The sequence below is a fragment of the Mytilus californianus genome, unplaced genomic scaffold, assembly GCF_021869535.1.
Source record: "Mytilus californianus isolate M0D057914Y unplaced genomic scaffold, xbMytCali1.0.p SCAF_6, whole genome shotgun sequence".
Taxonomy (NCBI): domain Eukaryota; kingdom Metazoa; phylum Mollusca; class Bivalvia; order Mytilida; family Mytilidae; genus Mytilus; species Mytilus californianus.
This window is the reverse complement of record NW_026262712.1, coordinates 30,182,918-30,204,836: the sequence shown is the minus strand read 5'-3', so window position 1 is coordinate 30,204,836 and position 21,919 is coordinate 30,182,918. Positions and strand designations below refer to the sequence as shown.

Below are 21,919 nucleotides of genomic sequence, written 5' to 3'. Positions count from 1 at the left end.
GTGGTTCTTTTAAACGTGTTTCTCGTTTCTCGTTTAAAATCGTCAGAAATGTTTGTTTTTGCCATTTCTACATTATTTGGGCCATTACACTCCGTTTCATCGAACCCTGGATCTCCCCTTGCATATGTTGTTCAGTGGTTGTCGTTTGTTGATGTGTTCAAAAGTGTTTCTCGTTTCTCGTTTTTTAAATAGATTAGACGTTGGTTTTCCTGTTTGCATTGTTTTACACTAGTCATTTTGGGGCCCTTTATAGCTTGCTGTTCGGTGTGAGCCAATGCTCCGTGTTGAAGGCCGTACTTTGACCTATAATTGTTAAATTTTTACACATTGTGACTTGGATGGAGTGTTGTCTTATTGGCACTGATACCACATCTTCTTATTTCTATATCATAAGTTGATAATAAACTGACAACGCCATGGCAAAATAAGAAAAGGACCAAAAGACAAACAAAAGTATACAAAACCCAATATAGAAAATTAAAGACTGAGCAACACGAACCCCACCAAAAACTAGGGGTTTGTTTCCTTAACCTTGTTAACAATTTATAAACTAAAGAAAGTATGTTATAGTTATAACTGATCATAGCAGTAACGAACTGTATTTGCATATTACATAGAAATATTAAAGAAGATGTGGTATGAATGCCAATGAGACAACTGTCCATCCAAGTACAATGTGTAAAAAGTAAACAATTATAGGTCAAAGTATGGCCTTCAACACAGAACCTTGGCTCACACCGAACAGCAAGCTATAAAGGGCCCCAAAATGACTAGTGTAAAACCATTCAAACAGTTAAACCAACGTCTAATCTATTTAAAAAACGAGAAACGAGAAACACTTTTGAACCACATCAACAAACGACAACCACTGAACAACATATGCAAGGGGAGATCCAGGGTTCGATGAAACGGGGTGTAATGGCCCAAATAATGTAGAAATGGCAAAAACAAACATTTCTGACGATTTTAAAGATATTTTCCTACCTAAAAGCCAATGATATGACTCAAGCAAACCAAAAAAAGTCCCATAACACAAGCAAGAATTACAGCAAATGAACATTACTTGAAGAAGAACATATTCATAAATGTGTAACGTTTCAATATCGTTTTTTTTTTAAATATAACTGTTCATCTCGTAAAGTTGAGTTTAGTTACTCCAATTGGTGTATCGTAATCCACTGAGTCTATATTACAGCATTAACAAAGCCATTTAGTCTCCGGCAATCTAATTAAAATATGTTTCTCTGATTTTGTTATACTCATATCGATACTTTAACTAGATTGAGTCTCCGACCAAGTATGCATGTATTAAGTTTGTTGTATGGTTTGGCATAGGTTTAAAAATCTGCAGCAACCAATCCTGTCTCACTGCTTCCAAGCTGAATATATTCTTAAACGGACCAACTAAATAAACTATCATTATGCAGGGAATTATTGTATAAATATGGTGCTTCTTTTAGAAGAGGCCGGGTTAACTTCCACCAAAGACATATAATACATATATTTTTTCGTGCATGAACAGATTTGCAGTATTTATTGTTATATGAACCATACATAGCAGAATTTGTATCAGTTCTTTAGTCTATAAGTAAAAGAAAAACAACCGTGTTAATGGAGGACATGTTATTCAACAAACAATCGGCATTCCAATGGGAACCAACTATGCTCCACTTCCTGCTGACTTGTTTCTGTATTTATATGAGGCTGACTTCATACAGGAGTTTCAAAGGAAGAAAGAAAAAAAAGTTAGCATTATCCTTCAAATGGACTTTCTGCTATATAGATGATGTCCTCTCACTAAATAATTCAAAGTTTGGTGAATATGTTGAACGCATCTATCCCATCGAAATTGAGATAAAGGATACAACAGATATAGTTAAATCTAACTCATATCTTGACTTATAGCTAGAAAAGGAGAGGCGAAATGAAAAAAATGAGGGTAGGTCGAAAACAAAACTATATGACAAAAGAGGTGATTTGAACTTCCCAATTATGAACTTTCCATTTCTATGTAGCAACATTCCAGCAGCGCCTGAATATGGAGTATTCTCCATGGCAGATGATACGATATTCCAGGACTTGCATTTCCTATCATGATTTACTTGATAGAGAGTGGCTTCTCACAAGAAAGCTATTAAATCAAGAGTTCTAAGTGGTGAAGTTGGAATCGTAATTTTTTTTCGGATGCCATCACGAATTGTATGGTTGACTGTTATGGAATATCTGTGCCACAGAGGCGACGGATATGTCCAAATTGTCGTAATCACATTCCTGTCCTCTTTTCCCCAAAGGTGACGTACCGAATTAGACTGATCACCGGGTTTGTACTCAGCCGAACACGACGGGTGCCACATGTGGAGCAGGATTTGCTTACCCTTCCGGAGTACCTGAGATCACCCCCGGTTTTAGTGTGGTTCGTGTTGCTCAGTCTTTGGTTTTCTGTGTTGTGTTTTGTATGCTGTTGTTTGTCTTTTGGTTTTCATATTTTACAATGGCGTTGTTAGTTTGTTTTCGACTTATAAGTTTGAATCACGGTCCCTTTGGTACATATTTCTTTCGCCTATCTCTTATTCTAAACGTTTATAATTAGGGTCCAGGAACAGTAAATTGGCTATGTCAAAGATTTTGGTAACATTTTGCATACAACTTTGGCTCGTTGAATTATATCTGAAAATCGAAAAAATAATGCCTGTGTCTCTTTTTTTTCTGAAATATTACTTATTGAATTCTTTCAAAATTGATGAAAATTTGTATATAAAGCTGACATAAATTCCCGTTTTAATGATATAAAGATAATGATGTGGTCAACGATTTCGCATTTGGTGTTTAAACCAATCCGTTCCCTTGTTGGTAGTGAAAAACGTCAAAATTCGACGTTTTACGGCCTACAACGCGAAGACGTTACGATTATTTCGACGTTTTGTGGTATTTTTTCACTCTATAGTACACCACTTTGAAATATGTATGCCGTTGAAACGAAGTCGGTGGCCCTGTCATTATTTTACATCATTAAAACATAAATTTTTGTACCAATAATGTACAGTTTTTTTAAAGAAAAATCTATGTATCAAAAATTGAAAATTTAATGATTTTAAGACACATTTGAGAACGTTTTTCGCCCGGACTTTCAAGTTATATGTGCTTTTTACCTGAGACAATTATAGCAGTCTCAGTTTCTACACAATTTTTCGCCTACAGTCAATACAATCAGTAATATCTCAGAAAATAAAAGAGATAAATACATTTTTTTTGTCGATTTTCAGTTAATAAAGTTTTATGCAAAATTTAAAGAAAAATCTGTGACATAGTCGATGTACTGTAACTTGACCTTTTAAAAATGTTGTTTCAAAATAAAAAAAAAAAGTATTTATTCATAGTCATTCATAGTGTTTCCTAAAATATTTGACACTTGGTGTTTACAGTTTAGCAAACAACAATAGAAAACGCCTTTTAATTAATATATAACATTCCTCTTTTTGACCCTCAAGTGGACTGGAACTCATACACACAGTTCTATTAGCCAAACACAGGACATTTTTGACCGGGAACCCATTAACCAAAATGACCAAGAGTTATCGTTCATTCTCGTAAAAAAAGGTCAAACGAAAAGATAACATAATGTGTTACGTACAGGACACCAAAACAATCAAATTATTTATTATTAAATAAAATCGGTGAACAGTATTTCTTTCATATTTCAAACCTACTAAATGTAACACCTCTAGCATAGGTAATATATATATGAAATGTTATCAGTAATATCAGTTAACCGGAAGTGGGTTGATGTTGATAGAAAGTTTGTGGACATGAGAGATTTAATTTTAGCTAGTTTGTGTCTAGTTTCAAAGGGTATAAGCTTCATAAATCGAAGTCAATATACACTGCTATAGAACTGATTCCCACTTTCATTTTTCACTTTCTCAAAGCACCTTTGATTTACATCCTGGTCAAGTTTTAGACGAATGACGGAATGTTTTCTGAAACATTACGACTGTACAGCAATTTTAATTGTCATGAGCTCCGGTCTTATAATACCCTACCAATACTTTTACAGGTGGAATTTCAACAAAAACTTATATTACATTGTAAGAGAAGATGGGTTTAATTTGGCTAGCTTTCTTTTATCTTTTAAGTTTTATGAAGGCTTAGGGCTACCATCGATCATAGGATTTGACAATGCCTCAAAGCATGTCTTCACCGACTGCATAGTGTTTGTACTCCAGTTAAATGGTCAATTAAATAGCAAGCACCTTTCTTATTCATGTTGTACATGAAAGAGGCAGTGCAAACATTTAATATTGCTGCCTCATTGACATACATCCTTTTATTTTTACCCTTTGACCATGTCTGGACAAATTGATGTAATTTTGTAAGCTATATTTATTTATACATTGCTCATCTAGAATGACAGAAAATTTCATCAAAAGCATTTAGAGTTATAAAAAAATGTTTTTTGTCATGTTTGTATTTGTGATGTAATGTAGACTGATATTCTTTCAATACAATGAAAATGTAAATTTTATTGAAGAAGTAAAAGTAAACATTTCTTACAATTTCTTATGCCTTTTCTTATGATGGACACACATGTACTTTAACAAAGTGATAATTTTAATCACTTTAGTTTTAAAAATCATTGGAACAGCTTGGTAGCCCCATTGACTGCTAACATACATATACATATATATACATGTATGTCTGTCCCATTTCTGAATGTTTACATTGTTTAAATTTGGAATTAGAGAATGATTTTTTTTATGGTAAAAATCTCAGTATGAGATACTTGTACATGTTGAAGCTGTAGTAAATGATGATGCCAAATTAAAAGTAATGGATAAATAATAAGCATGATAACTTCTAAAAAAAAAAATAGAAATATATCTGCTTTTTACAAGGTTCACTTAAGATTTTTTTTTAAAAGAGCAGGTACTCCATCACATTTTCCATGAAGATTCCACAGTTCTGACTAAAAATCCATATCAACACAATCAAAGCCTTTATTGATAATTGATGTCATCTTGTCTAAACAAAATGAACATAATGAAGAAATTCAGATTTTTATTTTTTTTGTGTATGAAATGATGACTTCTAGATTCTGTTCAAAGAATCTTGATGCTACCTGGAACTCATCTCTTTTGAAATAATTTTATGGAATTACTAAATTGGAAATTGTCGAAATGGAAAGTTAGGAACAGTAACAAAATGTTCTCATAATGTGCAGATGATTTTATGAAGAGTTCTGTTTCATGTTTTTTTATCTATTACAGAATCTTGACAGTTGAAATAGATTAGATGATAAGGCCTTGAAAAATGGCATTTACTAGTTCCCAAGGGATTGAAGGAAAATCCCTCAACTACCAACAGAGAGGTACAAATAATTCCCCAGTGCCACAGTTAAACCCTCCACCACCAATACCTCAAAGATCAAGAAGATCCGATCCTCCTTCGATGGGATGGAATATACCTGATTTCTCAGACACAAGAACAAATTCTACAGTGGAACAAAATTTCATGAATCCAGCATCTGATCCATTTGGAAATTCTTTTGAAAATAATTTCATGGGAAATGTTTCAATGCAGAATAATACAAGTTCCACAGGAACTAACATACCTAGAAACAATAGTCCTTTATCATTGACAATGCCTGATCCTAGTTCTAAAGTCAGAGACTCTTTGATAGCTCTATCCCCAGACAAACCCACAGTTACACACCAAAAGGACTTTAGTCAGACTAAGTATAGCATGGATTTACAAGGGCTGTCTTTTGACCATTCAGAAAGCAATGAAAATGTTAATAAAATATCATCAAGTTCTTCATCTGAAAACTTGTCTTCCAATTCAAACAACCCGGCATATCCAGATATTAGTCATGCATTTAGAGAAGTAAGAAGAGAACCAACAAGACCTGATTATAGTGTTAGATTACCGACCCCCTGGCAGACCTCTGGACATACAGGAAGTTATGGCTGGAATCAAGACCTTTTTACTCCAAACTTTAATAATGCATCTAATGATCCATGGGCTGTGAATAGTGCTACAAATGTGACTGCTTCTGGACCCCCATTACCCCCTAGAAAAAGTGTTTCAAATGTCCCAAATATTTATCCTACAAATTTACAAATTGGACATGGACTGGTTCAGGTGCTCCCTATGCATCCACCAGCTCCAAATTTACAAAATTCTGGAAATCAGGCTGTCATGGCGGGTAAATTTCAACATCAGTTTTCTCAACCACAGCCTTATAATCCTACACCAAACATTAGTTCTACAATTAATGCAAACAGACCCGCTAGTATGCATGGTACTGATGCATGGTTGAAAAACAGACTTAATGTGCCTCAAACAGGTCTTCATAGAACTGCTAGTGCTAGTGAGTTTGATGACATAAGGGGAGATAAAAAACAAACTGAATCTGAAGTTTTTCAGGACAACTTTCATAATCGTGATTTTGTGGACGATGCGCTACCACGTAGTCGTAAAGGAAGTGATTTGATTGAATTGTCTGACGAAGAAAGAGATGACGTTGAAAAAGAATATTTGTCTTTAGAATCTTTTGATCCATTGTATAGAAGACAAAGAAGTGAGTCTGTCAGTTCAAGAGAAGGTGTATTGACGGGATCGCCAAAAGGTGGATTTCCCTCTTTTGTGTTCGCAGAGGCAACAGAGGTGAAGCCTGTCAACAGAGGTCTTAAGGACAGTGGATATGGTTCATCATTATATCCACAAATTCCAGATGAGGATGATGAGAAGGGAGTTTGTCCAATGGCCAGCCATGATGAGCTAGAGATATTTCTCAGGAGTGAGGTACCAGTTGCAGAAGAAACAGAACAAAAAGCACCTCCTCGGCCACCCCCTCCTAAATCACAGGTATGTTTGACTCAAATTTCTTTTGAGTTTAAAACTACCATTGAAATTTTTTTTACTTGGATCACAGATTGTAAATTGTTTCTTGCCTTTTGTTAAGGTAAATTTAAATAAGTTTCTATTGTCCATATGAACATGATGTATAAAAGAAGACTTGTAATACACTGTACTTTGACCTATAAGGGTTTACTTTTATAAATTGTGACTTGGATGGAGAGTTGTCTCATTGGCACTCATACATACCACATCTTCTTATATTTATGTACATCACTGAAGCAGCAACCTATGAAATAGACCCAAAAGACATCTAGAAGTCAATATATGGTCTTCAACAGTGATCATACAATACATGCAATATCGTCGATTATCGCTATTTTACGAAATTTTCCTTTGATCTTACTGACTGATAATTTCCTTTCTCAGCACAGTAGAGTGATATAAAAAATTATCGCTAGAAACTAAGGGCGCACATGCCGTTGTCAATTAAAAAATTAACAACGTCGTCATAGGTAAAATAGCAATAAACAGATTATCATTGGTCATCTCAACTCTATTGCTTTTCTCACTTTCGCCGTGCCGGCTCAAGCGAGAAAATCAATCTCGTTGAGATGACCAATGATAATCTATAAATATGTCAAGCTCTTAATCCTTCAGAGTCCAAGGAATAATGAAATTAAACAGGAGCTCAAAAATCTGCAATCAACACCTAAATCTATAGATTAAAAAAAAAAATTATATAAGACAATCACTTTCAAGACTTCTTACTTGAAAATCAGACTTGGACATGGGGTGGAATTAAACAAGGTACTGTGACCCCTATCAGGACTGAAGATTTTGTTCATGTTGTTTGTATTAGACTAGTGTTCTGTTTACACAAGTTCAAATGTTAAAATACTCAAGAAAATAAACTATAACTTCTGATGTAAGAATTGAGTTTAGAAATATTTTCAGTTTACACAAGGATTACAGATAATTAAGAACCATATGTAAGTGGATTGTGGTTTTTTTTCTGAATTAATTTCTAAACATTTATATTACATTACATGTATGTTTCATTATAATACATTATTTTGATTGGCTACCAGCAAGCTTGTGTCATTCTGAAATCAACCTTCATTTTCAAATGAAATGTAACATTCATGATAACACGAGCTTCCACAATAAAGTGCACAGGTAAATAAAATAAAAACTTGAAAGAAATCGTGTTTTCATGATCCTAACAAAAAAATGTAATTATAAGTATTGAATGTTTCTTTTAGTAATTTTATAGGGATGTAAAAGCGTTGAATGTGCGTACATTTTTAGAATGAAGCGCTTCCGCGCCTCATACAAAATGCACTTCGGTCAACGCTTTTACACCCCAATAAAATTTACAAAAAGAAGCATTCAATTCTTAAAAACATGATGTACGTAACATACATATGCTTGTTATATATATGTTAATTTCAGGATAAATCATTTGAGAGGCTGAGGCAGCATATGTTTGTAGATGACGAGTCCAATGCATTCTGTCAGATGGTTGTTGAGTATGTGTTATTCTTTTAAAAGTCATCATGGTCATTGTTATACTTATAGTTGTCAAATCATTAAAGTTTCTGGATCATAGTGAACTGAAACATTAAACTAGATATTTGTCACACAATAGAATTAAACATAAATGTACATTTCATTCACCATGTACACACCTAAAAAATGGAGCATACATTTGGTAAAACTAAGAAACTTGTCATATATAGAAAATTGCAAACAGTTACAATCTATATTTAAAGTGGTTGGAATATCGATATTTCATGTTACATGTGTTAATATAGCAAAGTTTTTAATTTTGAGTTAGTTTCTATTAATTTTGATTTTATCTTCTCGTACGATAGACTCTTATATGCACTATTTTTTATAGAAAACAAAAGCTAGATTGATTTTAGTTAATCCATGACTACAGATTATATTTTCTCGCTTTATTTTGCAGATTGAAATCACGGTACAAGTCAACAGACACAAAAACCAACCTAGGATTTATAGTCAGTCCGCTCTGTACTAAACAACAGTGTTCCATGTCTGTTAAAATTATAGTGTACTCTGACTTTGTTACTGAGCCAGTTGTGTTTACATGTGAAGGTAAGGAAAAGGATCAAATCATAATTTTTTTTAAACTTCCATCCTCATATTCATGATATTATAAAACTACCAAAACAAATTTCAGCAACATCAACAAATTTAGTGCAGTGAAACATTAATGTCTGCAAAATTTTGATTGATTGATCAATTGATCATGTTGATAGATATAAGAAGATGTGGTATGAGTGCCAATGAGACAACCCCCCATCCAAGTCGAAATGTATAAAAGTAAACCATTGTCATGATTATAGGTCAAAGTACGGTCTTCAACACGGAGCCTTGGCTCACACGGAACAGCAAGCTATAAAGGGCCCCAAAAATTACTAGTGTAAAACCATTCAAACGGGAAAACCAACGGTCTAATCTATATAAAAAATGAGAAACGAGAAACACTTATGAACCACATCAACAAACGACAACTACTGAACATCAGATTCCTGACTTAGGACAGGTGCAAACAATTGCAGCGGGTTTTAACGTTTTAATGGTACCAAACCTTCACCCTTATCTGAAACAATAGTGTAACATCACAACATGATGTTTGTTTTTGAGTCCAGTGAAATGTATTTCATTGATGGTCACGATGAGAACACATAAAACAATACACTAAATAAGAAGGTACTGCAAAATTTATATCCTCAGAGGGAGGACTAGAAATTTGGACTGCTCTGGAAAAAGAGGAAGTGTTTAACAGGGCAAAAATTTTACCTTTCAAAAGGCCACCTACTTTCACCCTCAAAGAATTGTTGCAAAGGTTCCTTCAAATGCACACAATGTGGCAATCCCTCAATATAGGACATAATTTTATTTTTGGTTCCCATTTTAACAATCTTATTTGCATATTTATATACATCTTGCACCGAAAAAAATGGGTGTTTCCTCAGCATCAGTTGCATGTGATGAGAAATTCAGGTAACCATATTTCTTACCCCTGTCACCCGTTGGACTACATGTCGTAGTGAAAAGAGTTCCCACTTTTATGACAAATCAGTTGAATGATTTTGTTTTTCTAAAGCAGTTTATTTTTCTTATTATTTTAGTTGAAAATCCAACAGAAATGGTGATTAGCCATGTATTATATAGTTCCTTAGGAGCATCCCAGAAAGATTTAAACACATCTGACTTTTTACTAAAGGTTTATGACAGATCAGAATATCTTCTCAAGTAAGTTACCTAAAGATATATATTAGATGTATGTTAAAACAGTTGTTTCGTGCTACTCTGTTTCTTCAAAATAGGGTTTAAAGCTATGTTTTGCATTATTTTGTGCCATGCTGGTAGGATTTTGCTGGTCTGAGGTAAAAACACCGTTTTGGTGTTTCATACTGACGCATGTGTTTTGTTTTAGCTTAAGATCCTTCAAACATGGATGTGATAGATATATTAAACATTGTTTTACACAAGGATGGAACTGTTTTACTTTCAAAGTCGTATTCTAGTGATATCTATTAAGTACGGATTTCTGTACACTCTCACCGTATTTATTTTCTTTTACACGTGCTATTCAAACATCCGGTTTAAACATACACAAGTTTCTAAATTGTTTTTTGTGTGATTTTGACACATTTTAACACTCATGAAGTGTTCTAGAATCATTAACAAGCAGTTTCAACTTCTATTTGATGATGGAAATGAAAATACCGCAAACGATCACACACGATTTGAAATTACCGGAGTTTCATTACATTTTCTAACAGTTACAAAAAGTTTTTTTACCTGAAATTTCATGGCGAGAAGGGGGTGCAGACAATACACCAGTGCGAACTATAAAAGCCCGATTACGTTATTTTGTTTCAAAATAAAATTCTTTACTGATATGTATTTTGCTTGATTAAATTATTGAACCAGAATGATTAAGAAAAAATGGCTAATTGATAATGAATGTTTTATAGTTTTTGTGTTCGGTTTTCTTCTTGGCTGACTGGCTGGTAGGTTTTGGAAATTCAACTTGATGCAAAACAATTTAAAAAAATTGAATAAGCTTTTATTCAGAAAAATACTGATCAGGGGCTCTTTTCAAAAAAGATCTTACAACTAAAAAAGATCATAAGTTATACTGAAATGTACATGACTTACGAGCACCTTTTCTCTTAATATTTTTTTGTGAAATGAGTCAATTTTCAGTAGTTGTTTTCCTAATTGTTGACCATAGAACCTGGCATTATTTATAATTCACTGGTAGATAGAATGTTTGATCTGTAATAGCTATCTATTTTGTTCTTTAACTATCTTAAAAACTAAATTTTAGTTTGTTAATTCATAAATCATGTTCTCTGTATCAGATGTTTTTGTATAACCTGCAAATTCAGCTAAAAATGACATTTTCAGTTCAAAATGTGTATGCTTGTGATTATTAAGGACATGTGGAAGTTAATATTTGAGAATTTTAAGGATGTACTTAGGTGAAATTAAAAAAATCTAGAATTTAAAGATACTATAAGTCAGAAGAGCATTAATTAAGGAACAAAATAAGCTAAAATATTGATAGGCAATGGAGTTCCTTTTCCAGATATTTAAGTTTAAAATGGCAGGAAAAGGCTGACTCTGACTTTTACCTTATGTTTGCATTGGTTTTATTTGGGTCTGAAATCGAAAGAAAAGAAATCTAGAATCTGCTTATATTTTGGTAAATGACCTTTTATGAGCTATTGAAGTCTTATATGAAAAGAAAAATGGGTGTTATGGGACAAAATATTTTACCCTGTATCGTAGGAAAAAAAACCATGGAGTCCGAACATCTGACACAAATTCCTAAACCTCACCTAAGTACCTCCTCATGCTTTTGTTTGTTAACGGAAAATAATCTGTATAAACTCATAATTATTTGCAGTAAGTTTCCATTGTGTCGATATGAATATGTCCATAACTGCTTGAAGCTTGATGAAGATATTAAGTTTACGCTAATGAGGAGACAGGAAGTCTTATTACCATTTCTTAGAACAGTAAGTTTAAAAAAAATATAATAAGGTGATGCACTGCAGCTAAAGTATATTTTTCTATTTTTGACATCTCCTTAGAGAGGGCACCGGATAGACCAATGTTTGCTCTTCAATCCTATCCAACCTAAAGAGTTGTTGGAACTGTTTCCTTTATTTTTTCATGAGGCCTAAAGTGATTACTCATTGATCTACATTTTGTAAGCAGAGAAAAATTTGTTGTCAATATTTTTTAAAAATGAAGATGAAATCTTAAGAGCCGAATTTTGGATTTTTTTTATTACCAAGTAAGAAGAACACAAAACAACTAACATAAAAACAACAGACACAAAGTATTGATCTAAGAGTACTCACAGTTACTGACAGCTTCATGTAGTTCAAAGTTGATTATAACTAAGAGCTGTTCCATAAAAACATACATGGGACCCAGGGAAGGCACTTTGAAATCGCAACTATGGGTGGGTGTTAAAATTATTTTGAACAATAAAAATGTAAAGAAAAGTTCTAAATTGCCTCTATAGTTTGGTTTCTTCATTTTTAAAGTGCCTTCCCTGGGTACCATGTATGTTTTAATGGAAGAGCCCTAATAAATAAATCATGTTCTCTCAGACTAAGTACACATATTTATATGATGTTTTGTAATCACTTTATTTGTTCAAAAAGAGAGGAGGAAAAAACCAAAGGGATAAGTTTAAACTTAATTCAACAAGGACCATAACTCTGCAAAAAATCATCAAACCGAAACGAAATTCAAACTTGGTCTGTAACTTGTCATAATAAAACAATGTACCAATTATTAAATCAATATCTTCAAGAATGACGAAAAAAAGTGCGGAAAACTGAATATTTGAGGTAATTTTTTAAGTCCAAGGACTATAACTCTGCACAAAATTATCAGACCGGAACACAATTCGAACTTGATCTGTAACTTGTTATGATAAAACAATATACCAAATATCAAATCAATATCTTCAAGCATGAAGAAAAAAAGAGTGGAAAACTGATTTCCCGGACTGACAGAATGACAGACAGACGGACAGACAGACAGACAGACAGACGGACAGAGTGCATACCTAAAGTCCCCTTTGACTTTGTCGGTAGGGGACTAAAAACAAACTGACAACACCATGGGAAAAAAAAGTGAAAAACAACCAAAAAACAGACAGTAAACAAAACACAAATTAGAAAACTACAGACTGAGCAACACTAACCCCACAAAAAACCAGGGGTGATCTCCGGTGCTCCTGAATGGTTAGCAGATCCTGTTCCACATCTAGCACCTGTCGTGTTGCTCACAAAGTACAAACCCCAATTTTAAAATTAATTCGGTAGGTTCAAGTTTTGAAGTGAAAGTAACTGTCTATTTTTAGATTGATGATGATAGCCAATGTTTGTATTTTCCTAAAGAGTATGTGAAAACAGATGAAATGATTGCCAACAAGTATGTATTGTTTATCCTATATATGTTAACAAGGAAGGCATATCTGGGTAACCTAAGGTTGTGCTAATGAAACATAAAAAAAGTATATAAAAGGTGAAATAAACAAATAGTAGCCAATCTTAGAAGTAATTAGGGGAATTCCAGAAACTAGTCAAATGCAAGGCTTCCAAAACGGTCATATATTCCGGACATTTGTATAATGTCCGGTAAAAGTCCGGCTGGGCAAAGCATGAAACGGTCATTTACTTTTTAGTTTTCAAGGCTTTCTTAAGAGACGGTCATTTTAACATAATTCGCGATCTTTTTGACCCAACCTTTTGCCTTTAACAGCCACACATTTCCGGTCATAAAAGTGACATGATCATTAAGTACTATCAAAACATCCCCTACTTTAATACCTTCTTATTTTAATCAAGGCTAATTAGTTGTCGAACAGCTGAAATTTACCTGTTCAGGTGACAGGTAAACTATTTTGAACCGGACATTGATCGGTCTATTCAAAGTTATTTTCTTACATTTCAGCGGTTTGCATCTAATTAATTTAGTCAAAAAGATTTAAATTATCAGAAATACGTTTACAAATATGATTTGATGAAAAAAATAAAAAGGTGAACATGAAAAATCGTCATAACCACGTTGTTTGAACTAGTACACGTGTGCGCATGTGGGCAGGTGTGAAATTTAATAATGCATCCTAATTTCTTCAAAAAATGCTTAAATTGTCATTGATACCTTTATCTCACGTTTATTTCGAATATTTTCTTGAAGAAATAACGTAGAAAGAGCTACGTACACTCATTCAAGCTTTGCAAACGTACACGGAATTTACGTATCCGTCTCTGGTCCATGTTTTACCATTGTCAAGATAACATCCGGATTAGATTTAAAAACGAAAGTAAAGTTTTTGACAACGTTATTTTGCACAAATAAAGAGTCTAAGGCAGATATAAGTACGCTGATGTTGCACACTTCGAATGATGCACTGCCAATTTAACAGTTTACGTCAGAACTTCGAATTTGAATCAAAGAAAGTTTAATATCGTTTTTTTTAATGTCAATCATAAAAAATTTGGGATGGCCAACTCGGCAACTGAATACCATAATTACCTTTTGTTTATTTAGTCTTAAGGGATTAAAATCGGGATAATATATAAAATGTCCGGCTGGCTAAAAATAATTTTGGAAGCCCTGGTCAAATGGGTTTTGAAGGCTTTTTTTGTGACCAACTCCCTATATAATTTTAATAAAAAATAAATGTTTTCTCCTTTTTATTAATGTGTAAAATGCTGCCAGTTTGTTTATATATAAACATTAGCTAATGAAAAATTCATGGTTCATGGTCAAGCAAACTTAACATTTATGGACATAGAACACACTCAAATAATGTCTTAATATGGACATAAATTCCGTGTGGTGAACCAACGCCTGTGAAATCGTTTTGGTAGAGTACCTGAAGTGGATACCTTGGTATGCCGGGTTGTCAAATCATGCAAATGAATGCAAATGAATGCAATCCTTAAATAATAATTAAAATTGACCTCAGGTCCTGAAGACGCCTGCCTTGCAGGTGAAACATGTTGACATAGAGAATAAAATTGCAGATCTCTTGAAGTGTTGTTGTCAATTTTAATTATTATTTATGGACATAGAACACACTTAAATAATGTAAACATTTATGGACATAGAACACACTTAAATAATGTAAACATTTATGGACATAGAACACACTTAAATAATGTAAACATTTATGGACATAGAACACACTTAAATACTGTAAAGTTATGTATTTTTTAAGAGTTTAAATTTCACAATTTTCAAAGGTAAAACTGCACAAGGACTTAGTTTTCCTATTTTTCTAATCTCTGATTCCAGTTTCCATTAAAAGATAAAATTTATGCAAGAGAATATTTTCTCTGTTTTATCTTAATTGGGAATTATATAACTGTAGTTCAGTTGTAAAAAGTAAAATAGCAAAAATACCGAACTCCAAGGAAAATTCAAAACGGAAAGTCCTTTATCAAATGGCAAAATCAAAAGCTCAAACACATCAAATGAATGAAAAACAACTGTCATATTCCTGACTTGGTACAGGCATTTCCTCATGTAGAAAATGGTAGATTAAATCTAGTTTTATAGCTAGCTAAACCTCTCACTTGTATGACAGTCGCATAGAATTCCATTATATTGACAACAATGTGTGAGCAAAAAAAACAGACATAACAGGTAAAAATGTCAAAAATTGGGGTAACTTAATCACATTATATGTGCTACACTCTTGTTTTGCATAACGTAAATTGATAACCTTTTTTCAGGGAACAGATGGAGATTCTGCTGAATGCATTTTATGTTGAAGTAGAGAAGTTGAGAGATCATATCTTAAAGGTACTATAAAAGTTAAGAAAAGAAACAGAATACCTCAAAGTCACATTCATTTGCATGTTAATCAGTGCTCTTCAACTTTGTACTTCATTTGGCTTTTTTAACTTTTTGATTCGAGCGTCACTGATAAGTTTTTTGTAGATGAAATGCGTATCTGGCATACAAAATTTCAATCTTGGTATCCATGATGAGTTTATTTAATTCAACTGTTTAGAAGACAAAAATTAAAAAAAAAAAAGATAGCAAATGAGGAAGTAAGATACACAAATATGGGATTTGTAATTTCCTGTTCCTTTTGCTGAGGAAAGTCAATTACTGTAAATTCAGAAATTATTGATTGCATTTATTATTGCGATTTTTGAAGAATGAACAAAAATGCTGTTTTAATTATTGCGATTTTAGGAAAAGCTACACAAAACTATATGTACAAGATATCAGAATGCGAGTTCTTATTATTGAGATACTCAAGGAGTTGCATTATTCGCAATAATAAAAACCTCACAATTATTTCTGAATTTACAGTACATTTATAGGAAAGTATAAATTCTTTTTTTTTGCGGAAATAAAAAAAATCTTAGGATGAACTCTTTTTGTAATTTTAATTATATTTTTTATTGAAAAAGACAACTTTACTCTCAAAAATTTTGTTTACATTAAGGAGTAGGCTTTTTTGCACAATTCTTTTATATATTTTCAGAATGAAACAGCACTAATCAGGTCTCAGCAGTTAAGCCAAGCTGTGAAGGCCATATGTTTGACTTTATGTAAGATAGAAACTATGGACATAACAAAAACACTACAGAGAGTAGAAAATATTGTAGCACAGCTCACAGTAAGTTCCAAACTTTTGGTCACAGTATTAAAATAAGCAGATGTGGTATGCTAGTCAATGGACAAATATCTTCAAGTTTCTAAATGACATGGATGTAAGCTTTTATAGATCATTGTAAGGCCTTCAACAATGAGAAAAAAACCATATTGTATAGTCAGCTTTAAAATGTCCCAACATTACAAAATGTAAAACAAATCAAGTGAGAAAATGATGTACCAAACAAATATAACAGACAGCAACCAATGACAACCACTGATTTACAGGCAATTTTATCAAGTAGGATTATTCCAGAAACATATTATACACAAGGAAATCATTTAGAACTTTTTTTAGATATTATATCTTATTTAGATAACCGAAAGGTAGTTAAGAAATCAAGTGAAAAACAATAGAAAAAATTTTTTTTTAGGGTCAAGAAAGTCAAGTTTTGTGTAAGGATACCGAAGACTATGCCACACAACAAGCCATTGGGTGAGTTTGTAATGAACATCATTTTGGATCAGATATCGTGTAACCAGACTTCGGAATAATATTTATATTCAGAAATGTGTTTAACCAAGTATCAAGTGTATACTCTTAGAGCTTTAATAATAATATGTTCAAAACAAATTCCATAACAAATTACCGAACAGTGCAAATCGGTTTTAGGGCTGTGCAGGAAATAAATGTATGCAGGGCTGGAAGTCCTTTTTATCTAGCCAAACATAGAATTGAATTGATTATTTTCAATAATTGTGCAGGCTGTCTTTTTTAAAATAACCACCACCCATCAAAATTTAATTGAAGTGCCTTCCAACCCCCATACAATTAATACTGAGACAGGCCAGAATGAAATTTTCTGTACCAAGCTTTAAACTACAAATATAAAGATATACAAGGCCATTGACCTTTGACAAATTTGAATCGACAGGTAAAATTATTCTCTATGTATATATTTTAGATTTTTTTCGTTTTTATAATTGTTTTTTTTTAATCATATTTTTCGTTTTTTTTTTAGGTTTCTTTAATTTGCATTTTTATTTTAGCATAGTTTCCTATTTTAACCTGTTTTGTTCTGTTTTGATTATTTTAACTATTGCTTAACAGTGTATCGATTTGCCAGAAATTTATTGTAACAGTTAAGGAAAGATCTGTTACATCCTGATTTATGTATTTTTACCATTTTGATGTCGACATCATTTGTATAAAGGTCCCTATTCTTTAAAAATTAGACAAAAAAAAAAAAAAAAAAAGACCATAACAACAAATGTTAATCTGATTTTGTTTTCTTTTATACTCATTTCAAGTTTTTTCTGAAACAAACATACATTTTTAGGATTTCAAAACATATTTAAACATTGTTCTGACTGTAAATGCCCCTTTTTACACAGTTAATCAAACATTGAAAGAATTCCATGTTTTAGCAAGTTTTGGCAAATCGTTACACTTATGTTTTACCTATATATATATATATATATATATATGATTAATTTCATCCTGAAGGTATCTTAAACATGGGTAATTATGTTTCTTGTTTTGAAATATATTCCTTTATGATGAGGGTCATTACCCCTATCGTGCATTAAGCTTTTAGAAACTTTCCAAATTTTTTTTTTTCTTGATTCTGTAAATTAATTTTTAAACTATATACTTTCCTATAAAAATGTAGACTATACAAAATGTAGATTCTTGTTTTCGTCTTCAAAGTTGCATTCTAAAATAGCAGAAAAAAATGAAAGGTATGTGTCCTTGTAAAAAAAATTTGAGATATAAGCCATTGAAAATTGGCAGGAAATGAATTTAACATTGGTAATTTTTCTTTCAAAAACGATAAAAAAAATAACAAGGATTTTATAAGATATTGAAAAATATCTTTTTAAACAATATGTATTAAAATTATGAATAGAAAATTAGGGGTTACTGGGAAAATTTTTTACTGACATGGATTAAGCCAGAGGATTCTGAATATTTTTCGAAAAGTTAAAAAGAAGAGCAAAGAACATTCTTAAGTAAGATAAGGAAAAGACGAGAAAAGGAGAATCTACTTACACAGTGTTTAAAAATACCGTTGAAAATTCATTATCTGATTAAAGATCAATATTTGTGGTTGCACTTTTTGCAATCTCATTCCTGCTATAAGATTTACCTACTTTCTTTTATCAGTAATTCATCCTTACAGAATCGGATGCATTGTGGGTAAAATTCCAAAGTCTACTCCAAAACAAAGTGATTGACTGCTAATGTCTTAAAGCTATTTTCCTAATGCTTGTAGTTTAAAGGTTTGGTTGGCTTGCTTGCTTTGTTTGTATAAATGTTTGTTCAAGCATAATGAGCATTGACATTGTAATTAAGATTGACAACTGCAATCAATAGATAGGCGGGGCTTCAGTTTGTATACATTATACTTAAATGTTATTGGATGTTAAGTATAATGCAGAGTATAATGTATAAAAGCTAAAGCCCCACCTATCTATTGATTGCAGATGTCAATCTTAATAACAATGCTTGAGCAAATATTTATACAAACAAAGCAAGCAAGCAAACCAAACCTTTAAACAACAAGAATTAGGAAAATTGCTCTAAACAATTGCTATTTGTTCAATAGAGAAACCATATTTTTTATAATATGGTGTACAAATAATGAAATTACCAATAATCTTTTATATTCTGATACACCAATTAAAATTAAAAGTATATGTTATATCTTTCATTCAATTATAGCAATAGAACTTGTTCAAACTTACCATGAGAACAAGTGGTAAAGAGTCAAATCTTCTTTTGTTACTGTTTAATGAGATAATGAAATTTTGACGGCATTTTTAAACTCATGTGAACTTGAGCTGTTGGGTTGCTGTCTCATTGACATATATATACATTGTTCTGTTAATATAACCTAATTCTTGATAACATTTCTTTAGTTTGGTAGTAGTGAACCCTTTGTTTATATTCAACCTATCTAGTAAGCAGAATTATATGGAATGGTAAAATTTTAGCCGTTTTTTGTCACAGCTTTTTGGTAATGCAGCTTCTTTGTCATTGGTACAATCTGAATTTCTTTAATCAGGCTTGGATTTCCTAAAATGGACTTTATGTCAAAAACATATTTCAAAATTAAGTAACTTTACATAATTTTGTTCTTGAAAGCAAGTTCTTAGTATATTTTAAGTACTTTTTCCTCAAAACTCTTGTTAGTTAATTGTATGTCCACCAATCCCTCATTAAGTGGGGAATTCGGTCATTTATAATAAAAGGGGGATTTCTTTATCAATTGTTTTTAATGTGTTACATGTGGTTAATAAGGTAATGTCTGAAGGAAACATGGTTCCCTACCAAGAAACATTATTTTGACTTTTAGATGCAAGAATTGCTCCTTCTCCTTAATGCCTCATGCTGAATGGAATACCACCCAATGGTGACTGGGGAATAGAAATATGGTCACCATTGGTCTTCCTCTGACCAGCAGTACAACCCTCACCAAAGTTGGGCGTCCGTTTGGCTGTGCGGGATGTACAAGTTCGCAGCCACGTCCGGTCAGAATGGGGACATTTAATCTGATGCCTCGTGTAAAGAGAGTGCCATGCTCTTTGCACATTAAGGACCCTTGCAACAATTTTTTGAGGGGTCTGTAGGTGACCTGTTGCAATGCTAAATTTCTGTCCCTATCTAATATATCCTCTATTTTCCTGTGGCAGTTGAAATTTCCCCGACCTTTATCCTGGACGGCCTATTGTATTTATTGTTAATTTGTTCTCGTCCTGAACATTCATGAAATATTTGCCACTGGACGTTAAGAAACCAACGATCAATCAATCAGTCTCAATGGAATAGAAATTTGAAACAAGCCGGCTACCTTGAGACCACCAATGCAGTTTTTCTTTATGATAGATAAGATTCTGTGGTCACTTGAAACTTGCTTCCAAGAGATAAATGTATAGTCCTCTTTAGAAAAAAACTCTTAACAATAGTATTCCATGCTTTTGAGGAGAAGTCCAAGCCTGTTTCTGTAATAATTTCAACAAACTATAAGCTTTTCTGTGTATAAAAACTCCTTAGATGTAGTAACAAAACTAACAATATTAGAAAAAAATATACATGTGTTGTACTTCGGTATGTATAATGTTATTTATTAAATTTTTATTATGAAATATAATTCTGCTAGGCAGTTTTAACTGCAAAAAAAAACTAACAAATGGATAAGCATCAGTATCATATGTAGAAAGAGTAATATTATCTTATATATACTAAATTTATATTGTAGAATAGTCCTAAGGTTTTGGGTTGCTTTAAAGAACACTTGCTTATCTTAGTACTTATTCAACTGTTGTAATAATATTTCTTCCAAACAATTGAGTTTTGTAAATTATGTTTTGCTATTTTATTATACTCCCGCTTTAAAAAAGTGGGGGTATACTGTTTTACCTCTGTCTGTCTGTCTGTCCGTCCATCCCTCCGTCAGTCCATCCATCCGTCAGTCCGTCCATCCATCCATCCGTCCCATGAATATTTTTCGTCGCATCTTTCTCAGGAACTGCAATACAAAGATTTCTGAAATTTGGTTTAAGGGTTTATATAAGTCTTCTATACCATGTGATGCATTTTCAGATTCATCACTCAACAACTTCCTGTTTACCGAAATATTTGGGCGGGGGTATCATCAGTGAGCAGTAGCTCGCAGTTTCTCTTGTTTTTTATTGTAAACATTATAGATCTGTAAACAAATTTTCTTGCAAATGATTGATACATTGGTCAATGTAAATTTTTGTTATTAGATCCATTTCTCAGATATAATAAGCAAAAGGTCAACTATATTTGGTGTATTGAATAATTGTAAGGTGTACATGTCTGTCTGGTAGGGTTCATCTGACCATGACCTCATTTTCATGAATGTTTATTTTGTAATGTTTAGTGAAACAGCATCATCTGTTATAAGTTACCTTTTCATCTCAATTTTCATTAATTCCACCAAACATTTTGCAACAATTAAAATAAAAATTGATAACAAATGAGTATAACTTATTGTAAATATAGTAATTATTTATAGAAATTATTTTTATAAGCTTTGCCTATTTTGCAATGTAATTATGATCATCTTTTCCCATAATTTGTTTTCTTATTATAGGCAAATGACTGACTTCTGCTATTCCAAACCTCTTGTATGGACAAAACATTCAGATATCTAAACATATTTTAAAATTTATCAAAAGGTCTGAGAGATTTCTTGTCATTTGAAGATGAAAAGTGTATTTGTGATTTGTTCACATCATCATCATCATTACCAATTTTTCAGTTAATATTTTGTTATTCTTTCAATAGTTAGACTCGTAAAGCATTGTATATTTTGAAAGTTTGCATGCTCATATTTACATTGTATTGTTA

General features: G+C 32.4%; 1 protein-coding gene across 3 annotated transcripts in view; it reads left to right on the top strand.

The window, feature by feature from the left end:
* The first annotated feature begins 3,769 nt into the window (after positions 1-3,769).
* Positions 3,770-21,919, top strand: part of LOC127705044 (phosphatidylinositol 4-phosphate 3-kinase C2 domain-containing subunit alpha-like) — a 77,247-nt gene continuing 59,097 nt past the window's right edge. For 2 of the 3 annotated variants that reach the window (XM_052209296.1, XM_052209293.1), the window contains exons 1-11: positions 3,770-3,849; positions 5,265-6,864; positions 8,311-8,387; positions 8,828-8,976; positions 10,017-10,140; positions 11,807-11,918; positions 13,283-13,353; positions 15,666-15,735; positions 16,430-16,564; positions 16,974-17,035; positions 18,047-18,061. In XM_052209296.1, the coding sequence (XP_052065256.1) occupies positions 5,308-6,864; positions 8,311-8,387; positions 8,828-8,976; positions 10,017-10,140; positions 11,807-11,918; positions 13,283-13,353; positions 15,666-15,735; positions 16,430-16,564; positions 16,974-17,035; positions 18,047-18,061 (2,372 nt within the window). In that variant the 5' untranslated portion in view covers positions 3,770-3,849; positions 5,265-5,307. The remainder of the gene's footprint in view (positions 3,850-5,264; positions 6,865-8,310; positions 8,388-8,827; positions 8,977-10,016; positions 10,141-11,806; positions 11,919-13,282; positions 13,354-15,665; positions 15,736-16,429; positions 16,565-16,973; positions 17,036-18,046; positions 18,062-21,919) is intronic. The other variant, XM_052209295.1, reaches the window with a different exon arrangement.